Source organism: Mastacembelus armatus, chromosome 1, assembly GCF_900324485.2.
Source record: "Mastacembelus armatus chromosome 1, fMasArm1.2, whole genome shotgun sequence".
Taxonomy (NCBI): domain Eukaryota; kingdom Metazoa; phylum Chordata; class Actinopteri; order Synbranchiformes; family Mastacembelidae; genus Mastacembelus; species Mastacembelus armatus.
In genome coordinates, this window is record NC_046633.1 from 20,745,205 (window position 1) to 20,772,468 (window position 27,264).

At 40.3% G+C, this 27,264-nt stretch overlaps 1 protein-coding gene across 6 annotated transcripts; it reads right to left on the bottom strand.

Annotated features, from left to right (window-relative positions):
* Window positions 1–1,210: 1,210 nt before the first annotated feature.
* pnpla6 (patatin-like phospholipase domain containing 6) lies at window positions 1,211–27,029 on the bottom strand. Of its 6 annotated transcripts, none has more exons than XM_026302992.1 (36): window positions 26,951–27,029; window positions 23,287–23,357; window positions 22,087–22,140; window positions 20,979–21,066; window positions 20,793–20,875; window positions 20,615–20,706; window positions 20,351–20,491; window positions 20,048–20,207; window positions 19,657–19,737; window positions 19,249–19,377; window positions 18,977–19,057; window positions 18,628–18,763; window positions 18,422–18,496; window positions 17,949–18,049; window positions 17,690–17,857; window positions 16,777–16,854; window positions 16,348–16,553; window positions 15,964–16,095; window positions 15,725–15,848; window positions 15,427–15,540; window positions 15,245–15,320; window positions 14,979–15,128; window positions 14,721–14,784; window positions 14,441–14,609; window positions 13,951–14,133; window positions 13,726–13,844; window positions 13,263–13,419; window positions 12,887–13,003; window positions 12,666–12,735; window positions 7,221–7,337; window positions 5,205–5,353; window positions 4,848–5,000; window positions 4,163–4,279; window positions 3,953–4,040; window positions 3,527–3,669; window positions 1,211–2,676 (listed from the first exon to the last, which is right to left on the bottom strand). In XM_026302992.1, exons 2-36 carry the CDS (start codon window positions 23,314–23,316, stop codon window positions 2,602–2,604), a joined length of 4,020 nt encoding a protein of 1,339 aa, XP_026158777.1. In that variant the 5' UTR covers window positions 23,317–23,357; window positions 26,951–27,029; the 3' UTR covers window positions 1,211–2,601. The 6 variants fall into 6 exon arrangements, with proteins under 6 accessions (XP_026158777.1, XP_026158776.1, XP_026158775.1 ...); XM_026302991.1 differs by having other exon boundaries at window positions 1,211–2,679; XM_026302990.1 differs by having other exon boundaries at window positions 3,527–3,672.
* Between the last annotated feature and the right edge of the window lie 235 nt (window positions 27,030–27,264).

Sequence of the window (27,264 nt, forward strand, 5' to 3'; positions counted from 1 at the left end):
ACTTAAATGTCTGAATAAATATTTGCTGATTCCTCCTCAGGATAATAGTAATAACTTTGGGGATCTCCCAACCTTTCATCTAATCAAACTTTATGGTGAAAACTAAATGTCACAGCACAAACAAAATATTGTTCAACGACTGTACATGCCCACACCAGTTACTAACAGGCTATGAAATGCACAAAATGCTCCAGTTGTCGAAAAAATAAATAAAAAGTTTGTAGAACTTACCTGAAATCCAGGTGAGCTCGACTAGCTTCTCTCCACTGCTTCATTCATCCCCTGCAGCATCACGGTCACGGCTGCCTGCTATGGTCTTTCTCTCACGTACTGTGTACTGAGCTTGACTTTAATTTAGGTTTACCACACAAGAGCAAACAGAAACTTAAAAAAAAAAAAAAAACCCTTCAGGGTAAAGGGTAACCATTGACTGTGATGTTTCCATATCAGAGACAATCTCTCAGCACTAGGTCCGTTTCCTCAACTTCTCCTTTCCCAGACTTTTGAAACATTAACATTTAGAAATAAAAAATTATACCCATCAATTGTCCATTATATATAACTGTTTCAAAATAAGTTAAGAATTTTACAAATTACTGATTCATTCAAATATTTTAAAGAATTAAATGATTATTTTATTTCATAACTGCAAATGTGCTGAATTAATACTGAACACTTTGGAGATCCTTGAAAAGCCTTAGATACCTGTGTAGAAAATCAAAACTCAGTGGAGCAAAAACTACATCCCAAAGCAGGTGTCTGACCTAAATCCAAATTATGATCACTTGACTTGCTCTTAAAAACATTTTAATAGGAGTATGTCCAGCTTTTGAGAAACATCAGGTTTGTAACATCAGTATATATTTGTGCATTGAAAAAAATCAGTGAAGCTCACAACTTGATAAAGGGACAAAACAGATTAAGGGAGGAAAAAGTCAAATGTCACATTACATGAAGCATCTTATATTTATTTTCCATTATGCATAATAAATTATATTCTTCAGGTTCCCACCTCAAAATAGATGGCAATTATTAAACCAAGCAACCTCTGAGCAAAGAAAACTTTAAAATCTTCAGTGCAAAACATCTTTAGCCAAGTTAATCAAAATAAAACACCCCTTAATGTAAAAAAAAAAAAAAAAAAAAAAAATGCCTGCCAGTAGTAAATACATATAAAAAAAAAACTAAAAAACAAACCGCAAATCCGACCTTTCATAATAACAGGATGGATTTTTATTTAGGGGTAGATTCCCTTATTCTGCAGCAAAGCATGATCTTACAAATTTCCACCTCATACACATATATGAATATCAACATTGTGTATATTATCATCTTGTTATAGTTTCTACAAGAGGTCCATGTTAAATACATGAGGTGCAGTTTTGTCTATTTGGATTCTAGGCTTACTCAGGGTTTCTGCATATTATCCTTCACAAAATAACTTGTTGGCATAGTTTGACACACATACACAACTTATTGTCCATCGGCAGAAAACTTTTTTTTTTGTCAAAAATGTCAAGTTATACACAGGAACCCTGAGTGGTGTATGTGCGACACGTTGGTTTGTTGTGTAGCGTCAGTCGAACAATGCTCTCTCCTCCACAGACAACTTTCACTGAGTGGATCAAATGCTGGTTGAAAAGGCATTGTCTTTATCTGGCATCATTGCAAACAAAACAAGTGAAGTGGAAACTTTCAAACAAGCATATACTATTTCATCCACTCACTGAAATCATCTCATTCCTCATTCCTGCATTACCCATTCCCTCCATCCTCTTTAGTTTAGCCTACCTACAGCACATCAAGCTCACTCTACTGTACTGTGTGAATGTTAAATAAATTAAAATCATTTCTTCACTAATCCATCTCTTCATTTTTTTAAACCTGCATTACAGCTTTCTACAGCATTCATTATCATAGCTTTTTAAATTTCTAATCCATCATCCTGCTTAAAACTGGTCCAGCCTGTCAACATACACTCAACCTTTATGTCCACATGGACATCCATTCCTCCTGTAGCTTCCCCTGCCTTACTCCCTACTTGGCATCTATGCTAAACTTACAAAACTCTTACTAACTACTTTTCTACTGTACATACAGTATTTCTTACTCTTTTCAGGGTCCTGTTACTATTTCAACAAATTAGAGTTTTGCAGATCCGTAGCAAACCCTCATCCTACCATGGAGGCAACATACACACACTTGTCACAAGTGGACACAAGAAATAGATAGATCATGTAATGTGTCAAAACATCTGTAATGGAATAAAATGCCATTAGAGATGGTGGTCTGATTTGGTGAACAGAAAGTGTAAAGTGTCCTTGATTTTGTTACTTGGTGGGCATACTGGTTTTGGCTGGTTTTGTAGTTACCAGTGATCGTGGCAATGGGTCAGACTGATGATTAAAGAAAAAACAGTGGGTGGGAGAGTGAGGATGAAGCCACTCAATGCAAAGAGGGTTCAACAGCTCAGTAGATGAACAGGGAGCCCCTTGAGAACAACAGAAACAGTGTTTCAGCATTTTAGAAGTAGCAGGAGCTGAGTGTGACAATAACAATTTGGCCCTTGCTCTTGTCTCTCTACTCCTCCATGGCTGTCTGTCAGCAGTCGGAGACTTCTGAGGTGTTGGAGTCAGTCGTAAGTTTCCTGCGTTGTCTCACGGATTTCTCCTCATCCTCCTGAGTGGAGAGAGAGTGCTGTTTTCATCTCCTCAGTACAGCTGAAAGCTTAAGTTTGCCAAGTGGGACTGTGTATTCTTCTAGTGTCAAACTGTCATCTTTGCACAGAAGATAAGATATAATTTATGTTCCTGTTTGAATAAACATTTTGATTACCATGACAGGCCACTTAAGGAAACATAGTTTGATTGCCATGTTCATGTATTATGAGATAGCAGTGGGCAGCCGTGTTTTGGCTTACATTTGTGCAGGTAATCGGTAACTGCACCTGTGAAGAATTCATAAATGCACCTATGCCTCCAGATGAATACCCAAAAATGTAACAAAACAAAAAATCTGTATATTATTCGTTCTATCTTGCACTTTTGTATTATAATGTGTGATGAACACTGCAGCATTTACAGTGTGAAGACAAAGTGTTAAGTGTCTGAAACTGTACTTTAAAAATACCAATATTAAGACAATGACCTCTAAGATAAGCCTGGTGTCTTTGTTTCTCAGTACTTCCTGACTTTGCTGGAGTATATATGGTACACGCCCCCAAGCTCATTTTGTTCCTGCTGAAAACTTACATTTTTACTAAAAGGCTCAAGAACATAATGTTTTCATTTTTCAAAATTAAAACTCAGAAATTTTATTTGAGCTCTGAATGTTTTGCCTAATGTTATTCAAACAAGAGTAAAAAGACATGCTCCGTGCTGGTCCTAAAGATTGGTATTGATGGCTAATCTGGGGTATTTTTATGGATCAGTATTGACTAATATAAAACATTTCAACCTGGGGCCTTCAATTTCCCCATCTCTTAAGCTACTGTATATCAGACAGCACTGTTTTTGTGTGTACTGACCGTCTGAAAGACTCCATTCTGCACCCACTCTCCAGGGGAGTGGTCCTCTGGGTCTTCTGCCTCTTCCTCCTCCTCTTCTCCCTCCTCCTCTCGCACCGTGTCCATCCCATCTTCCTCGTACTCTGTCAGACAGTCTGACTCCTCTGCTGAACGGACAGATTAAGAGGAAGTATGTCAGTATTTTTTTGTGTTACTGACCCACTCGGTTGAGAATTCACCCATTAGGGACATCTCAAAGTATTTCTCCTACCGACCAGGTGAATACAGTGAATCTTTATTTAATAAGTACATTGATCCTACAGAGGGAACTGTGAAGGACACGACTATAACTCAATGTGTACTACCTGCGGCCATAATACTTTGTAGTACAGTCTGAAATACAAAGAGGAAACATTTTAACTAATACATAAGGAAGAGAACGCTCACCTTCTGCAGCCACGTAGCTTTGGACTGGCTCTATCCTGGATACAATCTCTGCAAGGTCAGTGAAGTCAGCGCCTGGACATGTACAGGACTGAGAGACAAGAAATTATTGTAATAATGAATACTTGCATGATAAATGTTCCATTACAGTATATAGACCTAGCTCAACCACATTAATATTTCACTTATGGTGCATTTATGTGCGCTTCTCACGTCGGCCTTTTTGCTGTCCTTGTAGTCGGCTGAGCGGTGGTCCTTCAGCATGTTCTCTATGATGTCCCCTCGGGCCCAACCAGTGAACAACAATTTGCCATGCTGATATCCCACATCCTACAGTACAATGTAGATTAAATAGAAACATAAGATAATCAGTAAGTATACACTTGTTTTGATTAAGTACTTTGTAACATTCACTGCACAGTCAAGCTGATTAAGATCTATCTATCTCTCTGGTGCTTAGGGGGCACTGTCCTGCTTGTTTTCCAACTATCACTGGTCCATCCACTGGTGATCAGGTGTGTTCAGTCAATCAGAAACTGAAAGATACCATCTCAGAAGACGATGGAAGTGGTGGAAGACAAAGTGAATTAGTATCTTCCAGCTTCTGAGTTTAGTGCAAAAATCAAGTGGACTGAAAAAGTAGTGTCCATATCATTTACACCATATTCTGCTAACAGTCCTACAATGAAATACACTGGACCTCCTAAATTACTTTCTTACACCTGTCAGCAATTGTGGTTAATAAGCGGCCTATGTCTCAAGTAACTGTTTATAGATAAACGTTATTTTAATGTATTTTAATGAAGGAGTGGATTGTATAGAGACTAACTCAATGATCACAAATGCTTCATATTCCTACAGTTAGGTTAAAACAGGACATACTCAGGAGGGAACTCACATAGATCTCGTCAAATTTGCCAAAGTCCATGGTCTTGAAGCGGTCGATAGGTGGTCTGATATACTCGCAGTAGGCACTCTTCTTCACCAGCTCTAACTGTCGCACACACGACACGTAGGCCAACCGAGACTGGATCTCTGCCATGTCCGGCACCTACACAAATGGCCGGGTCGGGCCAATCATATTTAGATCACAGGTTACCAGAATTCACCATGAACCCAAAAGGAAATGTTGATCATTACGCAGCAGAAACTACACATTGATCAGATGCATTTAAGACTCCCATGCAGTATTCTATATTAAGTGTGCGATTCATCACTAGTTACCAGTGTGTTGTGCTGCTAAACCATACTGTACCTTTACTTTCTCCGCCCAGGGATTGATCCGTTTCCACAACAACCACCAGCCAGACAGGGAATCACCATAGTTACAGAGGTCGGTCTCATCTTGGCTTCCCACGTCGATGGCAATGACGGTTCTGGCACCCATGTTCCTTGCAATGTCCGCTGTTGGACGTGTAAAGTGTACACCGGCATTCACACACATGCACAGACGTACAAACACAGCAACACAGAATCCAGCAGCAGAGATGGTAAAACAATTAAGATAATCCTGTGCTATTAAGCTTTTTTAGAAATATTAGTTTCTTTGAGTCTTTATTTTAAAAGACAAAACGTTCAAACAACACTGCACCACAAAAACATTTTTTTAGGAGTCAGACATACTCCAGGGCATTTATCACCAATTACTAAAAGAGAACACTACAACTTTAAAAAACTTTAAAAGTGTATACTTTGCTGGCCAAAAGGCACAGGGCCCTGGAGTCATGACCTTTTGTTAAGTGTTAAAGAGCCTTGGGCTACTCAACATTTTTTGTGGTGCTGAGTCTGTTTCAAAGACAGAAACAGGACGACATTACACAAGCCCAAAGCACTGATCCAGTGTGACAAGAACAACTTGAAATGCAGCTGATTGGCACAAATTTTCCAGGGATGGCAGAGTAATAAAATTCAAAAATAAATGATGTTGATTTTTACAAGGTTCACTTTGGTTCAATCAATTTTTTGAGCATCCAAAGTAATTAATATTTCACAAAACTCAGAAATGCATATGGCCAAGGACATAATGAGACAGGATATCCTTACTACATAAAGAATTACAACAGCTCGCCTTGAGCTTTGTGAAATATGGCTGTGTTTCATCAGTGCATTTTTTATCATAACTACACAGAGACAGACTCAGGAGAGTTTTTGTCTGCACACTACAACGAAAGCCGAAGGTAGTTTGTCTTACCTAAATTTTACTTCCATGGACATTACTGAAATGTGCACAAATATGCCAGGTGCAATTCTGAATACTTTCAGGGAATACAGATGTATTAAACAGTCTGCAGGCAAAAAGTGGCTCATCTCCTCGTTCTAAACAGACTCCACTCATTTTTCCTCTGCTTGAAATCAATGCAAACACTGATTTCTGAAGTAGGTTAACATATAATAAAACTAATGTAGAGCTGGGTGATAAGGTTGAAATCATCATCACACTATTCATTTTCCAATACTGAAACTACATTGATATTACAATAAGAAAAAAGGCTCTGCACAATCAAAGTCATCAAACTGAAGTTTGAAACATTCAACTGTGTTCATTAATTAAGACTTAAAACACAACTTGCATTGGACAAGTGATATGATCATTATAAAAATAGGATTCTGCTAAAGATCGATAAATGATAATATCAAATTATTTCCCAGCCCTACAGAAAAATGCTCAGCAGACTTTTATCTCAAAGCAGACTGGTGTCCTTCGGTTTAAAAATAATTTAACAATGAGATTAATGAGATTATGATGTGATCACCACAGGAGTTTAAAAACCTAATTTGACATGATTAGAAGAACACATTAGTTCAACTCAGTGTTAAAGTTCAAATTTGATCCTAGTGGGAACCCCTCCTCTAGTTTTTATTTTACAGTACAACCTGACACCAGGCCATTTCACAAAGACTACATTCCCCCTATTCATTTTTATTTTAAGGGGCATTTTATAAACCTGCTGATTTTTCCCCATCTGAACCTGCAGAGTCTGGTTTAAAGAGCTTTCAATCAATATAATTGTATCAGTTTGGTCAATAATTTGTCTGACGAGATTGATAAATTAAGCAGTTCAATATTCAGAATGGAAAAACTCAGCACCAACACTGGATTTAGACCCCCCTTTACGAAAATATACTTACCCAGCCTATAAACTATTTGATTAAAGGCCTTCCTTAAAATCATCCCCATACTTCACTCCACCTTCCCCCCTCCTCCAGGGTACGGAAGTTGGGTGGACATTGACAATAAGTCGGTGGGGGGAGAGGTACCACCTCTACTTGCCTGGCAGGTTGTTGATGTAGCCACCGTCCATTAGCAAGTTGCCATCTTTGGGGTCGCAGAGAGGCGGCAGGTACCCTGAGAGGGTCATGCTCGCCCGCACATAGCGCCACAGAGAGCCTGGCACACCAGGGAGGGAAGGAGGGAGGAGGAAGGGGGAGGATAGCATCTCAATAATGTTTGCTAAATGTTTCAAGTTAGTGTTGGCACAGTCTGCAATCCCAGCTCCAGAGGGAGGCTGGCAAAGAAAGGCAGCCAACCCCTGCAAAGGCTAGAACTGTGATTCTGCTCACCTATAGACTGTTTTACGCCACTGCAAACCTCATTACCTCACACCCTGTGAGACTTGTGCAGAAGTTAAAATGTAAATGGAAACCATCACAGAGCACCAAAGCTACTTGAGTCTCCAAACTATGTCCTAACAACAGTGCTTGGCAGGATGTGCGCATATACATTTTCTAGAGTTTCTGTAAAATCCACAGAAACTCTATATGCTATGTTTACAACTTCTAGTGCAACTTCTGGTGCAGGATAATATCAACATGTCCAGAGACAGAGCAGCAGCAGCAGGTGTTGTGACAATGTTTGGAGATATTTCACTATGAACTCTGTAGGGAAGCACCAAGCCTGCTCAGTCCTGCAGAACATATTAGTGTCAGCAGGGGGCAGGAGCAGGCTGGGCACTGCATGGGTTGGAAGGATAAGGAGCACCGCAGACATAAGCCAGGGGTGCAGCTGTATGTGGTGAATGCTAAGGCAGAAGTATCTTACTGAAATATGAATCCAGAGGAATTACTACCACCTACACCTTACCATTTCTTTACTTAAGGTTTATGGTAACTACTTAAGGGCTTTATTCAGCTTGCACAGGGGGCTAAAAGGGGCAACAGCAGGATCCAGAACACAAAACCCAAACAATTTAAGGGAAATAGGCATTAGAGGCCATCAATATATATATATATATATAAATATATGGATTGGCTTGCTGTATTTACTAGCGACATGCACATAAAAGCAAGCAAAGCCAGGGGACAGGAAAAGAGCTGTATATGAGAAACTGAACATGTTCCCACAGGTGAATATGACTGAAATGAAACATTAGCTACTTCACAGGCAGCTCCCCATATAAAACAAGCTGCAGTTTTCTACAAAGGAGAATAACATTTGGGCCCAACCAAAATGCACAATGATCCACAACAACATACAGGTGTGATGCTGAAGTGCAGAAGTGTCAAAACACACAGTCATAACTGCTCTCTATACCTGATCCAAACAAAAGTCTGATTTACATAGGCCAGGCTGTGTGACAAACTACATTTTGTAGAAATATAGCAGAATGGCCACGTATGAAGACATGTGTTTACAAGACACAGCCAGAACTTTACAGATATAAAGGGAACGTATAAGCAATATACGGGGCCCAGGAAACCAGGCCCTCATGCATCCACATATGACCCATAGATGTCCAGACATGCATGGGACAAACCTCACATCTAAGAAAAAAAAGTGAAACTCAGTGGTCAAGCCAGCTGGTGAAAATTTGTTGTGTATGTGAACAACAAAGCCAATGGGAGACAGAATCAGAATGCTATTGATCAGTATTTAGTTAAAAACAAGGCACTGATTGGGTCAACTATAAGATCTATATTGGATTTAGTCTTTCCTTCCAAACCATGGGCTCCCAGTGTCCACCTTGTCGGGGTGGGGTTAGTTAAGAGTGATAACTTGTCTTAGAGGACAAGAAAGAGGAGGAGGGTAGCCAAGTGGTTGACTGTTGACTTTGGGGTCATGGAGGAAGATTTGGTGAGCAGGTGTTTAAAATCTGACCTGGGACATTGTTAACATAGCAACCATCCACAAGCAAGTGGCCATCCTTGGGGTCGCACAGGGGAGGTAAATAGGGGGTGTAGGAGGCACTGGCTCTAACATAGCGCCACACACAACCTGTCGGGAAATGAAGATGGAGAAGGAGGATCACATCAAATATGGGCTGGACTCCATGTCACAGATGGAATAACAGAGCAGGAATGACAAAGAAACAAAGAGAGCAGAGAAATTGGGAAAAGGGAGAGACAGGGAAGAAGGGAGAAAGAAATGGCCCTAACAAAGTGAAGAAGAGAGTGCAAGAAGCTGCTGAGAGTGAAACACAGAGGATGGGGAATACAGTGATAACAAAACTGCAGAAAGCTTGTAGCTAAATGCAGTAAATTCTAGCAGGAGGTAAGTTTGATACAAACACAGGCGCGAAGAATACTACAGCCAATTAAATTTAACACTTTGAATGATAATTCAGAAAATATGCACAACTTTGTACAGAATAATGGCTAAATACCAAACACTACAGAATTTATAACAATACAATTTAAGCTAAATGATAAAAAAAAAAAGCTACGATATAAACTAGGACACTAGTTTACTAGAACACAATGAATGATATGTGTAAATCAGTGAGGATCTTTTGTTGCGTTACAAATTTACATTTTATAATTTAAATTACAAATTTAAAATTATGTTAGTGTTACATAAATGTTCAACAAACATGGTAGGAAAAAGAGAGATAAGAGAGATGGAGGTAGAGACAAAGCTTGAAATAATTTACTTTAAACTCTGCTAGGATGTCCTCATTCTCATTTACTAGCTCTCCCTTTCTCACCTTATGTTGTGGCCTCCTAACATTTTAACTGCCACAAGTGTGATTCCCTGAAAACAGCGGAACCGGCTGAGTCCAGAAGTACCACATATTCCTGTGTTGTCTTTATTAAACTCTGATGTAAGGTGAGAAGGGGTGAGGGGGCAAATGAGAAAGTTGAACTAAAATAGGAAAACAAATAAAAATCTCTGAACTGCAAGAAAACTGCAAGTGAAACAGGGCAAGGTTGTCCTGGAAAAGAGTTTCAATTTCTGTTTAGTTTCAGATCTCACTTTGGTAGCTTTTTCAGAGTAGCACCATGCAAACAATGTTTGACAAAAACATACATGAAACACTAAAGAAGGCACAGAATGGAGACGATTGAGTGGAGGAAGCAACATGGGATGTCAGTAAAGAGCAAGAAAGGGAAGAGGTAACATGGAGTGTTCTGGATCCTACATGTTGACACGGACATGGGAGTGGGGTTCAGCATCTTTGGGGTCAGCAACTACACAGGTTATTTTGTCTACACAGTAACCTATGGGTGAGCAGTTCTGTGATGTTTCTCTATGTGCAGAAAGATCTGGACCGGGATATACATCTAGGACATAATCAGGGGAGTTTTAGATATGAACGTACAAAAAAGAAAGCTCAGTTAATTTAGTGTAGGAAAAGTAAGAAGGAGAGGAGTTTAATACAGAAAGAAAAGAAAAACAAGATATAGATGGTAAAAGAAAGATAAAGGATGGAAATAAACAATCAAATATGAAGAAACTAGTGCGATAACAGTAAAAGAGGAAGCTTATGGGGACAAAGAGAGAGATGAAAAGGCTTTGCTCCAGCAGTTAATTCATACACATGCTAAAATGCAAACAAAGATTTAAGGTTTCCCTGCAGGACTAAGGCATGCAAACCCACAAACCCCTCAAATCCAGTAATCAGCCTCAATTATAATAATTTGAACCATTACAAACTATTAATCTGAATTTGAGGCACAGTTCTGTAACCTACAAGGTAGCATTACATTAATTGAGCTGAAACATTACACAACATAGAAAATAGCTCTCAGAATTTGGGGGGTTGGTAGGAAAGATCATTTCAGACTAAAGTAAAGTCAATGATGGTGCATTTTTTATGCATGTCAAACAGAACACATTCACCATTTTATCAGCAAATACAGACACATGCATATAAATACAGTGTTATCAATTATACAGTGTTTGCTTTTGTACATATTTAGTGAAATCTCCTAAGCCCTAGGCTGTAGCATACTCCAAACTAGATTGAAACTGGAATGTTGTGAGAGGCAAAACAATGGGTTTGAAACTAAAATGAAACAATACATCTGGTTTTGATAGTAATATATGAATGCAGGCCATTTGAACATTTTTCACTCATTTCATCACTCCCCAACATACTCTTCTTGCAATCAGTGACTGTAGAAGGGGTGGACATATCAAGCTTGCCTCCAGGTTTGAAGCCCTATAGGAAGTACCCACTGGCTCCAACAAGCCTCGTCTCCCATTGATTTACATTTAAAAAAAAAAAAAAAAAAAAAAAAAAAAAATCAGCGCCAATTACTAAGTTTTTATGTTGAAATTTGCTCCGTACCACAAGATATTAAGATAAATAACTGACCAATCAGGTGCCTCCTTTAATCCATGTCGCCTGTCCACTCCTACGTGAAGATGATTGACATGTTTGATTGACAGGTTGCTTTACCCATACACAAATTGCAGATGCCTGCCATTTTATAGGTGGAATTAATTTTGCATTACAGATATTGATATTTAGCCTTAGGCTAAGCCTTATGGCTAAGGCCAGATCACATTGTAGGCGGTCATAGCTTTAGCCACTCTCTCCAGGGGGCATGTACGTTCAACAAGCTCGCTGCTGATTGGCTCAATGGTCGCCACTGGAATATTCTCTGACACTGACATATTGTCCAAATATGGTACTTCTGGTTCCAAAAAAGCAACATGGCGACGTCTATAACAGCCGAAACGGTGTCTAACGCTATGGGTGAGGTCACACTGCATAGGTCCACCCCCTATACACTGACAATGTTTGCAATTCATCCATAATGTGATGTAAATGGCTGCAATTCTACTCTGTCCTCCGAGCCTCCTTACATCCATTGCATTTTACTTGTTTAACACATCAACTGTGCTTTTGGCGTGAGGAATTTAAACTACTTTTCTTCCAGTGAGACTTAAACACATCTAGAGTCACAGAGACTATACTGGCCATAAATCTGCCTTAAATTTTCAGTGTAAAATGTCTTTTAAAGTTTCAATTCAGTTTGGAGTATTGACACCTTAAACCAGCAATCTGAAGCCATGCAGTCAGTCTTGATATATAAATAAATACATTTGGGGTTCTGTGTCAGGTTGTGCCTACTAACAAAACATTTATAGACTTGTTAAATTATGGTTAATAAACACTGCTCAAAGTCACTTAACTGAGAGCAACAACATGCCAATGTTGTAACTTACGTAACGACTGTATCCTGCAACTTAAATACTTTATAAACATGCTAACAAAATGCTAATTTCACACTTTTCACGCTCTTCATCATCCATAGCTTTTATTAGACAAGTTGCATTACATACTGAGAAAGAGTTATAAAATTACTCATACTTTTTACCATGTCCATGAGTACTACAGCTGTACTAAAAAACTATTCTAAAAGTACAGTATCACACTAATGTACTGCCCTCAGCTTGTGTAGAGTTTTGAAAAAAAAAAAATAAGCCTATCAAAATAGAATAATGAGAATGAGGTTGGCAGCCTTTGCAGTCAGCAAAGCCATTACTCACCGTCCTGGTGAACACGCATGGCTGAAGCTGTGATATCAGTGGTGACATTGAAATATGGAAGCCACAGGTCCTAGGGGAAAATAATTGTTGATTTCATAAACCATATTAACATTTTTTCCACTGACTGACTTAAAAACATAACCCTCTCATCTGCATGCAAACTCTACTGTCATGATAGATAAATTCCTTCTGCAAAATGATTTTGTGCTACAGTCTCTCACCTCAGCTTGCTTGTCCTGAAACACTTTGTAGATGCTGGTGTTGAAGGCAGAGCCAGAAAACATGGAGGTGATGGGATAGGTAAGGTCCAGGACTGTTTTAAATACTGAGTTCATTGCCTATTAAAAAAAAAAGCAAAATTTGGATAAAGTTTGGTTGATGACCAGCTTTTCTTTGTTTCTTATGAGTTTCTAGACAATGCCCTTCAAATACACCAAAAAAAAAAGGTGCACTGAGGGCTGCTGGGTAACAATGAAACTTACTGAGGGCTGCTGGGTAACAATGAAACGTACTCCTTACAGGGCAAAGTTAAGTTTATCTTAGACATGTGAGGAAGACAGAAATGATGAAACATATCAATACAGATGTGTATGTTACCTTGGCCCACTCTCTGGCTCGCTGTTTGGTTCTAACAGCGCTCCTCTCCTCAGCATACAATGCACCAATGAATGAACCAATCGAGGTCCCTCCCACTATGTCAATAGGAATTCCCGCTTCCTCCATAGCTTTGATCACACCAACATGAGAGCAGCCTCTGCACGAGGGAGAGCAAACACGTTCAACACCAGGCAGATACAGGAAATGTAATTTGGGCAAAAAAGTAGAGATCGCAAGTTGAAAAGCAGAGAAAACCAATCTTTTTCTGCAGGGCCAACCCACTTTAGTTTCATTTTTTCGCTCCCCACTTTATAACCTGCATCACAAAACATCCCCCACTTTAGTTTAGGGCTGCTGATACATTACAATCTGTAATAATTTACTTATGTTAAATGTGGAGGCTGCTTTGCCAATATTACATTTAAAACTACTAAACTTCAAGCACAAACTGCTCTCTACACACCTGGCTCCCCCTCCTCCCAGCACCAGAGCGATGCTGTTTCCTGTCAGGACCCGGGCCAGCCGAGAGAAGTCACTGTGCCTGTCCGCAGTTTTCTGAAACACCTTCTCATATACCTCCCTCTGCACAAAAAAAATTAACATGAGAATATTGTTTCCATGTAGTAGCACAATAATCTTACACGATAATCTTGCAGTGTTCAGTTATGATGGAAAGTTTGCTTTGTACCAGTTTGCTAGGGCTGCGTCTAGAGAAGACCCTGCGGGGACACTTGAGATGCAGGTGCCCGGAACACCAGCTACGCATGTTGAGCCACTCAACCGTCCTGGAGGGGCCTGGCCCATCTTCTTTGTGCAGAAGGACCAGCTGTTTCAAAGCTCGTACAGCTGTGTTCTCCAGCATCTGCTCCAGCTAGAGAACAAGAGATGTTATAGAAGACTAGATGCACTGTGATATTCATTTTAAGTTCTTTGTGACCTCCAGAAGAGAAGGACTCTGGTTAAAGAGAGACTCCTGTCCTAGCATGTACTGGATATCTGACAGTTGGCAGGAAAGCAGTGATACTGAGTATTACCCCTCAAACAACCAACCTTTTGACATTGTGAGGACCAGAAAAGAAAGGCCTCCAAAGGGCAAAATGTCCTCACAATTTTAAATAAATAAATAAATAAATAAATAAATGAAACAGTGAGAAAGACATGTACATGTACACACACACCTCGCCCAAAGCAGGTTCCTGGTCCCCCAGGCCAACAATGAGAATGCAGTCAGCCTGGCGGATACAGCGTTGAGTCCACGGGGTCATGCTGTTGTCCGTCTGGTACAGGACAATCCGATTGATGTCCTCCTGCTGGGCCAGCCAGCCAGACAGACGGTACTCATGGATACTGACGGAAAGAGGAAAGCAGAGACATGAGGATGTGGGACAGGCTTTTAACACAGACAGTGAAAAAGAAGAGAAAGTGGTAAAATTCTTTTTGTGATCAAACTTGACTGACCTGTCCAAAGCGGATGCACCTAGTCTCTCTCTGATTATGTCACTTGTTAACAGCAGAGTGGGTCCTGCAAGTGTCAAACAAAAAGTACAAAAACAAAAAAGAGTAAAGAATGTAAAGTTTCTATATGAGTATTTCCGTTTGTTTAATATACTACACTGTATGACATAGGACAAAAAAAATAATCATGTATACTGGTATAATCAGGAACTAAACAGAGAGCAAGCCTAAATTTAAAAAAAAGAAAATCTGTGGGCCAACCAATTGCATTGAGGGCATGGCTGAGCTCCAGGTTGAAGGCGTTGATCGGTACTTCGTCACATACAGGCAGCACAGCTACAGTAGAGAGGTTGCTGGCGGGGTTGGTTACGTCAGCACTAGCTGTCATACTGGGCAGATTTAAGCCTGAACCTGTGAGACAGAAACACAGTGAGTGGATGGAGTGTGAGAGAAAAGCATTAAGATGGACAAACAAAGACAAGAATGGATGTTTATATGAAGAAAAAGAAAAATCCTTGTCACGTCACCTGAGAATGGCCCTCGACCCTGCTGCAGGTTCCCCAGAATCTTCTGACCTAACAAGTGGATCAACCTTGTCACCACCTAAACAATGATGACAATAGATATCAGTATTATGTCACTCACTGGTACACCACACAAAAATCAGACTACATTTTCACCAGATGTTTTTGCAATCAAAGTCGCTGACCTGGGGGTATCTTCTTTTGATGTTGTTGAGCGTTCCTTCAGGAAGTTTGACCAGCTCTGTGTCTCTCACAGCATGGACAGTGGTGGCTCTTGGCTGTCTGGTTAAGGCCTCCACCTAAAGCATATAACAGGAAACATGCCATACTACTGCATAATTCAAAGGAATAATGATAGTAAAATGGCATAATGCTAAATTATGAATGTTGAAGTCAAAATGATCTGATTTGCCATTCATTTAGGCTTTTTTACACATGTGATTAATGAGAAAATGGCAGAGGGTCAAAGAGACTTGTACTTACCACTCCAATGAGATCTCCTCTGCCATATTCCCCAACAAGTTCTTTCTTGCCATTTGTTTTGCGGATGACTGAACGCAGACGGCCATTCAAAACAATGTAGGTGCAGTCTGACTGGTCATCCTGTCTGTGGACACGAAGAGCAAAAACAAAGATATTACAGTAATCGTTACAGATAAAATGTAAAGGAAATGGACCGAGTCTTCTGTTACAACAGGTCAGTGACGACTGAAGTGAAATACCTATAGAGTGCTCTGCCAGCCTCCACAGCCATCCAGTCAATAGCAAAGTCCATCTGTCTGACAAAAGGGGACATGCGGACAGCCACCGTGTGGGCTGCACTCAGCACTACACTAGGCTGCTCTCTCATAATCCTGCAGTAAGCAGCAAACAGAACAGTCATAAGTAGTAAAAGCATTGATTCATACTGCTTTTAATTATGGTTAAAACAGTGATTGTTTATGGCAAAGCTGGAATATGAAGACAAAGATTCATTCCTAATCTTTTCAGAGAATATGAAAAAAAGGGATAAGGCTGACCACCAGTGAATTATTATTATGTGAAAAAAAAAATCATTGTGTTATTTGTTATTTAATTTGTGCCCATACTAAGAATGAAAGACTCACTCATAGAAATCCGACTTTGAGATCTTGAGGTAAGTGCAGTCTCGGACAGCCTTGATGGTGAAGATAAGGGGCTCACCAGTGAGCACAGCTAACTGGCCCACCATCTCACCTTGGTGGGTCACAAACAAGCACACATCTTCCTGTTTGTTAATCATCCGCTGGTAGACGTGCAGACAACCAGACAGGACAAAGTGCAGACTCACGTCCTTAAGAAGAGAAAAAAGGGAAATGAAGTGATACAGAAATCTGAACCAGGTCAAAAATATTTGCTATATTATCTGACACATTAATTGTTTGTTTCACTGATTCAAGTCATACATTTTCTACCTACAACTACTTTCTACTCTTATTATACTAGCATAGGTAAAGGGAGACAGTTCAGTCTTCAGTTTTTAAAAAAAGGCATCCACTATGTCTTGTGCTACGTACCTGGTCTCCCTGTCTGGCTAAGACAGCTCCAGCTTTTGCATGGTGCAGAGTCACTCTTCCATTTAACAATGACGGGTCCTGAATTAGAGAAGAGTTAAGCAAAGTGCAGGAACGTGGAATAAATGTCTTTATTATCTTTTATTCAGCTTTGGATAAAAAAAAAAAAACAGACATTTTTGCACACTGATGATATTGAAGTACTAAGAGACACACAGAAAAGGACTTTTCCCACATTCTCTATCAAATGCTCAAATGCATGCAAACAACTTCAAACGATACATGTAGCACAGAAACGCTGTGAGTATAAATTACAGTAGTATGCACTTCAGCCAAATTTTCTGTTTTGTTCTGTATTGTTTTTCCATTTTTTGTAAGTTTATTTACCATGGATATTATGTCACCTCTTTTTTGTATACCAGACAGAGGATGAGGACATCAGCATCAACACTTCAGCATTTAAGAAACAGTTTGGACCCAGCTCCTCTAGAGTGGGCACGCTGACTGACCTCCTTTTGACATCATAATCGGTCAGCAGATGCTCTGGAGTGACTTGCAACAAAGTGTTCATTCATGCAAAAAACGAAATGTACTGAGCCTATTATTATTTCTTAGTCCATTACAATTTGGTCTCATATTACACAGGGTAACTGGGAGACCAACACTTAACCGTTTGAATGGCTGGCTGTAGTTTGCTTCAGCTCAAAAACAAACAGAAACCTAATGTGATAATGTGGATACATTATTCCACATGAAGAAATTGTACCACGCATTTAGTATTTTGATTCTTATGTAAAGACTCACAAATTCTACAAATACATAGAAACACATATTCTTTATGAGAATTACTTATTTGACTTCACACTTTTTGTAATTCCCTGTGGAGCCACAGACAAAAAACAATGCAGACACAAACCTCAATCCTCATGAGTTTGAGGATCTCTTTCTGAGCTTCCTCAAACAGAGAAGAACTGTATCGACTGCAGACAGGTGTATAAATATTGTCTACTCCCGGTTCTTCCTCTGGATACAGGTAGATCCCTGAGGGAACCTCATCTACTGTTACCTTTCTCTCCCGCTGGTCCTGGGACACAGAACAAAATGATGAACATACAAGAAAATAGTTGATGGCGACCTCATTTCATCTGCATCTGAAGGGTGTGCAGGGTACTGACCCGGGGAAAGGTGGGAGGAGTGTTGCCATCCTCTGCAGAAACAGAGATCCGTCCCCTTTCATATGCCATGTCAAAGTCTGATCTCACACTTTTCTGTATACCTGCACAGACAAAACTTAAGATTGCTAGATGAAAATCATTCAGTTTAAATGTAAGGAATGTAAGAAAGTGCACCTGAAATCTACACCCATTTTTAGAAAGCAGAAATTGTTAAACTACAACCAATGACACTGTGAGAATAAGTCTAAAAAAAAGACAAAATTGAAAACATCCTTCTTTAAACCAGGAATGTGATTATACCTGTGTTCACTTTTTTGGAGTGCAAATAATGGCAGGAAAGCTAAATGTATTGTTATTTGCCTTCACTATGAAGCTAAATGTGATAAATATGATTGCTTCGATTAGGCACAAAAAAAGAAATAATCTTTTCCTGCTTCTCAATCAAGATTTTTCATAGTAGAGCTGTCCCTCACCAGCGATGTCAACTGGCATAGAGATGGTCCTTGAAAGAGTTGGAACTGCTGCTCCATCCTTCCCTTCTTCTCCTCCTAAAATAAATCAAATGTGCAACATTTAACAAGCTTTAACAGAAGCTCAGAGAGCTTCTTCATCATTAACACAATCAATTACAAACTATATTCTCTCACTCTATCAGATTGCTGGGTTTTTTAACCTCTACCTGCAATTTCGCCCTTAATAGCAGCATCCCGATGCTCCTCAGGCACCGTCAGACTGCCAAAGCGTTTGGCGTGGCGGATGGGGCTAGTGCGAGTAGGGTGCGGTGACTGAGGTGGCAGACGTGAGGGCTGCATTTCCTATAGATCAAAAGCACGTGGCATGTAAATAATGTGTGTGAGGTACACCGTTCATTTGTCTATTTTGGTGGGAGAGCGTGGGGGGAACATTAGCATTCAGTGTCGCAATCATAATAAAAACAAGATGTATACTGAGTAAGATTTCCTGATAAATGCAAAACCACACACCCAGAGATGTCTGCATGTGTGTGTGTGTGTGTGTGACAAACTCACATGGCTGAAGAGCTCATTGGTGAGTCCCAGATAGTTGTGCAGGGCTAGAACTGTCACTCTTTGGAGACGAACCATGATAATCTGAACAGAAGAGTAGGAAGTGTGTCATTCAACATATCACATGCAAAGTTATTGAGTCTATAGTAGAGTACATCAGGAGCAATAATTATGTGTGTGTCACACAATTATGCTATTAAGTTAAATGCTGAAATAAAAACTGAAGAAAAAATTAAAACAAACACAGATCCTACCAATTTATGCACATGACTGACCTGTACTACTCGCACTAGGCTCTCAGGATACTTCTCAAATATAGACAGGAAGGCCTCTACAGGTAACCGGAGAACAGTGGAAACCTCTGCAGCCCGTGCTGACACTGTTCTGTAAGGCTTCTGGTGGCCCTGGACACAAAGATCCGTCATCATTTTGGTTATCATCATTTTAACAATGCTTATTTAAGAACACTGTGAAACCATAGTGATGCTATCCAAGTTATACAGTTTAAATTGAATAACTGCTACAGATGTGCGTATGCCAGAATAGGTCTGGTGAGTCAGCTGGTAAATGTGAATGATGTTATGTGTAAGAGCTCTGTAGCAGGAAGTGGGCAAGGTCCAAAACACTGTTTTATTTGAGGATGTGTATATTAGCACATGTGGCAAGAAGAAGGTGTGACTTACTGTGATGACATCCAGGATGCTGAGGAGGCTGTGGACACTGTCTCCTGGGTAAACCTCTTTCACCACGCTTTCTTTGCCGTCCTAGACAACAGGAATATAACATTACATCAATATGCACATCAAGCAACTCGTGCTCAATAGAAAGAAACCTCTGATAAAAGCCATATTTTCCTCTAGCTCCCTAATGAGGATTATTTGAGCCAAATGTCAGTGGATGCTAATGGGTTGCCTAAGCCAGAAATCCCACCAAGCACTTTAGCAGATGTTGTGTATGAGTTATAGAATTTTTCAATCACAAGACATACCAGTCAAATACCAAATTGCAGAAAATAATTTGCATTCCTAGGTAAACAGGCCAAATGGTAATACACGCAGAAGTGAGCTTATGTACCGTTCCAGTAAGGCACAATTCTAATTTTCCATCCTGAACCACATAGATGCTGTTGTCAGGTTGGCTCGGCCTGAAGACGTACTCCCCTTGTTGGAACTGCAGAAACACCATGTGCTTACACAGCTCCAGGAACAGGGGCTTCTCAAAGTGACCCAGCACGCTGCAGGGACAAAGGAGAGGTTAGGTTGGTTTGTACAGTTGTTTATAGTGTTTGGAAAGGCAGAACTAACCCAGTGGAGTTCATATACTGAAAAAAATGGGGGTAGCAACATTTCACAGACATGTCACAGAGGACAAACCTACCGGACATTTTTGAGCATGTAGAGCACCTCAGAGGGAAGGTGGGAGTTGGCCACATCAAATTCAGTCAGGTCTGCCTCAAGAACTGAGGGAGGAGGCTCCTTGGCCTGAAGGGTAGGCACCTCCTTCTTAAAGCGCAGAATCCTACACAGGTGAGGACAGGAAGACAGCAGGATGGAGAGAAATGAAAAATGAGATTATGGGTAGATTATAAAACACTGTCTGTTAGCAACAGAAAGGCTGGTCGAAGTCAGCTTTTAGGTATACTTTTTGGCAATGTTGAGCATCTTCTGCTTCTTCTTTAGGCGTGGTCGAGACGAGGAGGATGTACCCACCAGGGAAGAGGTAGACTGTGAGACCTGTTGAGAAACATACTGGTTTAACTATCACCCCTGTTATATTCTTGCATATTATGCGGGATAGGCTGAGGAAGACACACACTCACTTTTCGCATGATCTTTCGCCCATAGAACATGACTTTGTCTCGCTTGCGGAAGCGGTATTTCGGTGCCTCCTGAGCTTCCAGGTCTATGATATGCAAGACATGACAATTTAAAATAGAAATACATACAAATTCTGAATTTATGTTTTTCCATTGGATGATGAGCCCTGTATCTCAGCTTTTACTGACTTCGAAGCTGTATCCTCCTCAAGATGAAGAAGATGAGGATGGCAATGAGGACTATAGCGATGCCTGCACCAATCACCATCCCCACCATCTGAAGTGAAAAACAATACAGGAGAAATTTGATTTACTTTGGTATATAAAGTAAGTAAGTGTTAAAAGTATTACTTAACTCCATCTGCTTCCTGCTACTTTATAAACTTGTAACTTTATATAGCACATTTAAAACAAACAGGTTGAGCCAAAGTGCTGTACAATAAAAACAAAATAATACAACACAATATACACATGATTAAAATGTTGATTTAAAAGCCAAAGAGTATAAATATCTTTTCAATCGGGATTTAAAAACAGATAGGCTAGGAGCTAGCCTAACCTGAAGAGGCAATTTGTGCCAGAGTCTGGGGGCTGCCACGGAGAACGCTCTGTCTGCCCAGCTCTTGAACCTAGTGTTTGGTGCTAAAAGTGGCAACTGGTCATTAGACCTCAATGAGTGTGAGGGGACATAGACTTAGTTCCGAGATAAAGGATGATGCAAGACCATTCAGAGCCTTAAAAACCAAGAGGAGTATTTTAAAATCAATTCTCTACTGGACTGGAAGCCAGTGAAGAGAAGCCAGGACAAGAGTGATGTGGTCTCGTTTGCGGGTTTCTGTAAGTAGTTGAGCAGCAGCGTTTTGTACCAGTTGAAGCTGAGAGAGGCAGGCCTGGCTTATACCATAATAGAGTGCACTGCAGTAATCGAGGCGAGTCGTAATAAAAGCATGTAAAACCTTCCTGAGGTCGTTACGGGATAAGAAAGGCTTGACTTTCGAGAGGAGCCTCAACTGAAAAAAGGCTGTTTTTACCACTGTGTTGATCTGCTTGTCTAATTTAAAATCACAATCCATTTTTACACCCAGATTTGTCACCACAGGTTTCACAAATTGTTTCAGTGTGGCTGGTTTTATCTGAGGTGAAGCAGCAGCAGCGCTGGGTCTAAAAACAATCATCTTTGACTTACCTACATTTTCTTCTCCTTATTTTCAAACTTGAGCCAAAGTACAACATGTGCCCCGACAACAGCTAAAGGGCAGCAATGAGTAAAGCAAAAAATATCTCACTGCACACTTACCATGCTTGTCTGCAGTTCCTCCTCCACAAATGTCTTGATGCGCCTCAACCTTTCCTGATATAACAGAGAAATGCATACACATTTCTGATTTCATACCAATAATACAAAACATACAACTTTTACAGCCAGTAACTGTTTAGAAGCTTACATGTTGGCTGCTACACAGGCAAAAAATGAAAAAGAAAAACAAAAAAAGAAAAAGGTTTTTAGTGCTCAACCAGTGAGACTACAGATCCATTATCAATGGTTACTGATTTGTGTGTGAGGAGCTAAAGGTAATTTGGCAGTAAAACGCCTAAGGTGGACACAGAGTAATATTGATAGTGGAGCTTTCAGATGACTGAATGCATGAGCAGCAGGTGTCTACAGAAATATACTGTAGCTGGAAGCAATGAGCAAGGGTAATAAAATGTAGAAATCAAAGTGTAAAGGTGGAAAGTGTACACGTGTGCAACTGTATGCAATCTTAATGTGATGGCTGATGGCATCACAGAGGAACATTAACTCAAATCAGAAAAAAAAATTCTATGTTACATCTATACTTTTAAGTTATTATATATATATATTTTTTTTTTATTCTGAGAAACTCTGTGTGAGGTTCTGTTACCAAAATTTAGTCTGACGTATCTGGACTATGTCCTGGGTTCTGGTTCAAATTCAAGACATGCTTTAATCTACAGTTTTAGGCTATAGTCTGGTTTAGGTTTGGTTAAGCAATTTTCGAAGTAGTGGAAGCAATGCTCAGCTGGAAACAATGTGAAAGACAGAGTACAGTTTATCCACTGCACTAATCTGGTAAGTGAAAGGTCAGTGACAAAGTAAAACTACAAAGGGTTAAATGTAAGCTAAAAGAACTGTCTTATTGCCCCTTATAAGCTACTGGCAGGTCACAGTGATCTATTCTGTGCAGACCAAATACAAGAGTTACCAAATTCATTCTTATTTGTAAGACACTTCCTGTTTGTTATTCAAGGGAAGAAAAGGGAAGGGAAAGGTAAGAAAGTAGTGTAGGGTCTGGTTTGCAAATTTGGCAGTACAATGACAGCAGTGTTCCTCGCTTCTCTAATACCCATATCTGTCAGCCCACTTGGCGACTTGTGATGGTAGAGGGCTGGATTTACTGTACTTATTAAGGTAGACTCGACCATTTGACTCCATCTGTTTTATCCTCATGCAGCTAAATGCAGTGAACAAACTAACCTCGGTGGTGTCCGAGGGGCTCTGTGCCATTGTAACCTTGTGTCTTCATAGGGATGGTCCATCAACAGCCACTGCAATCAAAGTCAGACATACAGATTCAGCAGAAAGATATATGGACATGTCACAGCATCATGACAATGATGGCTGAATTCCAAGGAGAAGTTAGTTGATGATAACCAAAGTGATATTGTTTCAGGCCCTGCTGCTGTTTCACTGTCGAGCCTTACTAAGACACTTCAAAAGAACAGAGCCCTCTTCAACATTGTCATCAACACCCGTAATTGACCTACTATGTAAACTCAAAATGGCACATGTAAAAGTGGCTTCTAAAAGCAGAAAACAAACCAGTATTCATTTGAACACAAGAACATGCATGTCAAATGTTTGTTCCCTGAGTTCAGCTGCATCCCAGGACAAATGTTATTTATATGATCTCACAGCGGACTTTTCACTCCTATTGAGAAAACGTTGTATTGTTACTATGTATATACATTCACAGAAACAAACACTAAATTGCTCTTAGCTAAAAGAAAACCAGTGAAGACAAACCAGCAAATGTGACGTTAGCAGTAGTCTTGCCTTAGGGGTGAGGTTTTGAAACTGCCTATGTGTGTTGCAGTGAATCACTCCTTAAAACTGCTTTAACTGAGTGCTAAAATCAGAGAAGATTTAAATTACCGCATCATACAGAAGCACACTGCTGAGAACACTGGGCCAGGATTATTTCCTCTTTTACACTGAAGCACAGAAGGCTCCCCAGATAACAGTTAATAAACCTTCCAGATGGTAGCCCCTTCCCCACTTTATGAATCCCTCCCTCTCTAATCACATCCCTATGACCTGATTACTGGCCCAATAAATTGGTGCCACTTCTGAACACTTCTGAAGAAACATGTTGTGTTGTTGTCTGATGGTTTGATGTAAAGTGTAAAAGTTGATTTCTTAAGAAGAGACATTGAAGTGGATCCAAATGTTTTGTTTTTTAAAGAACCTGACTGGAAAAACATACCTTGGCTGATATGTATATTAGCATATAACCATACAAAGGTACCGGAAGTAGCCCAGTGTTACCGGAATCCAACACACTACTGCAGTGAAGCAATAGACTGATTCCTAAAGTTCATCTTTCAGGTTGGTTAATTACCACATTCCTGCCCACATCTGCCAGCACAGACTTGTTCATCTCACACAGGCATCTCTGTTGTAGCTGGGCCAACAAGCTTCATTTACTGTCCATAGACAAATAAACAGCTATGTTAGCTTAGGTTGCTGAGGTCTACCAATTTCCCACTCCTACTCTAATGACTGCCACAGAAAGAGAGACTGGGGGAAAGACAAGCTGGCCAAGAACACAGACTGTTTGCTGAGGGCATACAAAGTAGGTTACAAAACAACCATGACAAAGCCTATAAACTAAGGATCTCAATCCTAACAGCCAAAACTTCACAAGGAAAGAGGAAAGATCAGAAGCTTAATAACCGTAGTGCTAAGTAGTCATCTAAAGAACATTTGAATGTAAGTCCCTGTTGATGATAAGAAGAGCTTGTCATCAGCAGCATCTTTTGTCAACTGTATTTCCTGTTCAGTCTAGAACATCAGTAACTGTGAGAGGGTAGACAGATCAGTGCATGGAGCATCATGTTACATTAAGTAGCTGTTTTCATCACCATAAGCCACAGAACAGGATGCTGATATTGTGACAGTTCCTAGGCCATGGGACATTACAAACGAGTATGTCAAGTGTTAATGTTGACTATTCTGTGTTCAGCACCTTTTTATGAAATTAAATTATGTGGCTTCACTTTCCTATATTTATTTAAGAGGTTATTTATTTAGTTTTTTTCTTTTTTTACCAGAAATTATGAACGAGATTTTCAATGATGATAATAACTAATCACAAAGGCAGCTGGACAAACTGGGGCAAAAATCTGGATCAGTGACTGGAATGAGGCTGGACTAACTGGAGGCTGTGCTGTGCAGATGCACACAGAAAAGGGTAGAGACCATCCCAGAATACACTGAACATCCCCTTCCACCCTGATGGACCAGAGAAGCAGCTGCAGGACTGAACGATATCGTAGATCCTTCATCCCCACTGCCATGAGGCTCTACAACACCTTAACTAATGGTAGATGACTGACCTACATGAACTGGACTTTTACTACTTAGTTCTTCTTACTGTCACTACAAGCCTACCTGAATTTTCCTTCAGGGATTAATTATGTTTATCTCAGCATTTCAGTTCCTGGTAATTACTGTTCAACACTCTCCCTGACCTGCTACTGGTTCATCAATCTCTGGATGGAAAATCAAAAGGTTAGCCAAACAAGCACATCTTAGCTGCAGGTAGATCAGCTACTGTTCAAACACTGAGCTAGCTTGTGGAGTTTGGGATGTGACAACAGCTGTCCCAGGGGCAGCAGTCTCTGTAACAAAACATCTGTTGGATGAAGTGTACCTAAACTTGTTGCTGCAGAAGAAGATGCTTTGCCTCATATTAGCTATCTTTACCTCTACATAGCCTTGTGCTTGGTAACAACACTGCGAAAACAAAAAAACAAAAAACCAAACCAACCTAACCTGCAGGCTCCGAGCAGCGCCTCCCTCCCATTGTTCTCCATGAACAACTGCCCCACTGTCCGGGCACAGACCTGTGTGTTTGCATCAACATAATACACCCTCTGTGCCATGTGATTCACAACAAGAACAAGCATCACGGGTTGCTAGGCCATATATGCGCTTGGACCCATATTAAGAAGACTGGTTTGGAAAATGTCTGACGCAATGAAACCATTAAGAAGTGATGTGGGTCTGGACCACGTACATATCTTTAATGATCTGTACAACAACCACAGAAAACTCTCGTCAGAAATAACGTTACACCAGCTAGTTAACACACACACACACACACACACACACAGTGGAAGACAAACACATTTCACTACACAAGCTTACTAACCTTTCGTAAAACCCTTGGCATGACTGTTTGGGTGTGCCGCACCCACAGCAGCTCGACAGGGAGCCGCCTAATAAACAGAAAACCCTGAAGCATTCTTTAATCAAGCTAATCTTGCAGGAAATGATCACAATCACAGCAGTGCGGGCTGTTTTGACGCAGTGATGTTACAGCTAGCTAACCACCACACAAGCCTGCAACGTTTGGTCACTAATGTTAGCGTTAGCCAAATAATTAGGCCTTACTGTTGACACTGGCCACACGTCAAAACTCATAGGGTGACAGGTTTTTTTTAGTGTTTCGTTAAATAGGTGTGGCAACACCAGCATAAATCAGCTGTATAATATCGAGGGCAGAGGGCACCTGCCCCACTGTCCCATCTAGCAGTAAGGTTAATCCCTGCTAGTGGCTAACGCTGTCACTGGAAGTTAGCAAACATTAGCTGTACATGTACATCTCTGTGACAATCAACAGGCATGTCGAAGTAAAACAACCGCAAACCATCACCACGCTGACTCCCACATGCTCCGTGATCGCTGCTATTTTCTCTTTTTGACCTCAGTTACCGAGACCTCTGAACGGATAGCTCATGTTTTTAACACCGCTTACTCGTAGAAGCTGGAAACTCTCAGTGAAACACACGACAGTGAAATGTATTGCACTGAAACATATCATTAACTAGAGAAATGTTTTTAAAAAGGTGTTTACCTGGGGTGATAGACTCCCGTCAGTCGTCAACATGCAACGGAAATCATCTTTCTGTTTTACTGCTGCAGCTCTAGCCAATGAACAGCTCGGACACTGTAAAGTCGGCCCAGCCCCACATTCTGATTGGTCGAGAGTCCGATATCCCACCCACTTTTATGTAAATAAAAAGCCTTTAACCAATGATCATTAACGAAAACAGCGAGGCGACCCATGATTGGATATCGTTAATTATGTTATTTACCATTCAATCAGAAGACGCCTCTGACATCGCGACATGACGGATTTAATGCCCAGAGAAACATTTGCCTCGGTTT

What these genes read in the sequence shown, in the direction of transcription:
- pnpla6 (XM_026302988.1), bottom strand. Translation starts at nt 23,316, where the DNA reads ATGGCACAGAGCCCCTCGGACACCACCGAG. An exon ending in GGCGAAAGATCATGCGAAAA is followed by an intron (nt 20,707 to 20,792) that starts GTGAGTGTGTGT and finishes GTTTCTCAACAG; the next exon opens with GTCTCACAGTCTACCTCTTC. An exon ending in ATGCTCAACATTGCCAAAAA is followed by an intron (nt 20,492 to 20,614) that starts GTATACCTAAAA and finishes TCACCTGTGTAG; the next exon opens with GATTCTGCGCTTTAAGAAGG.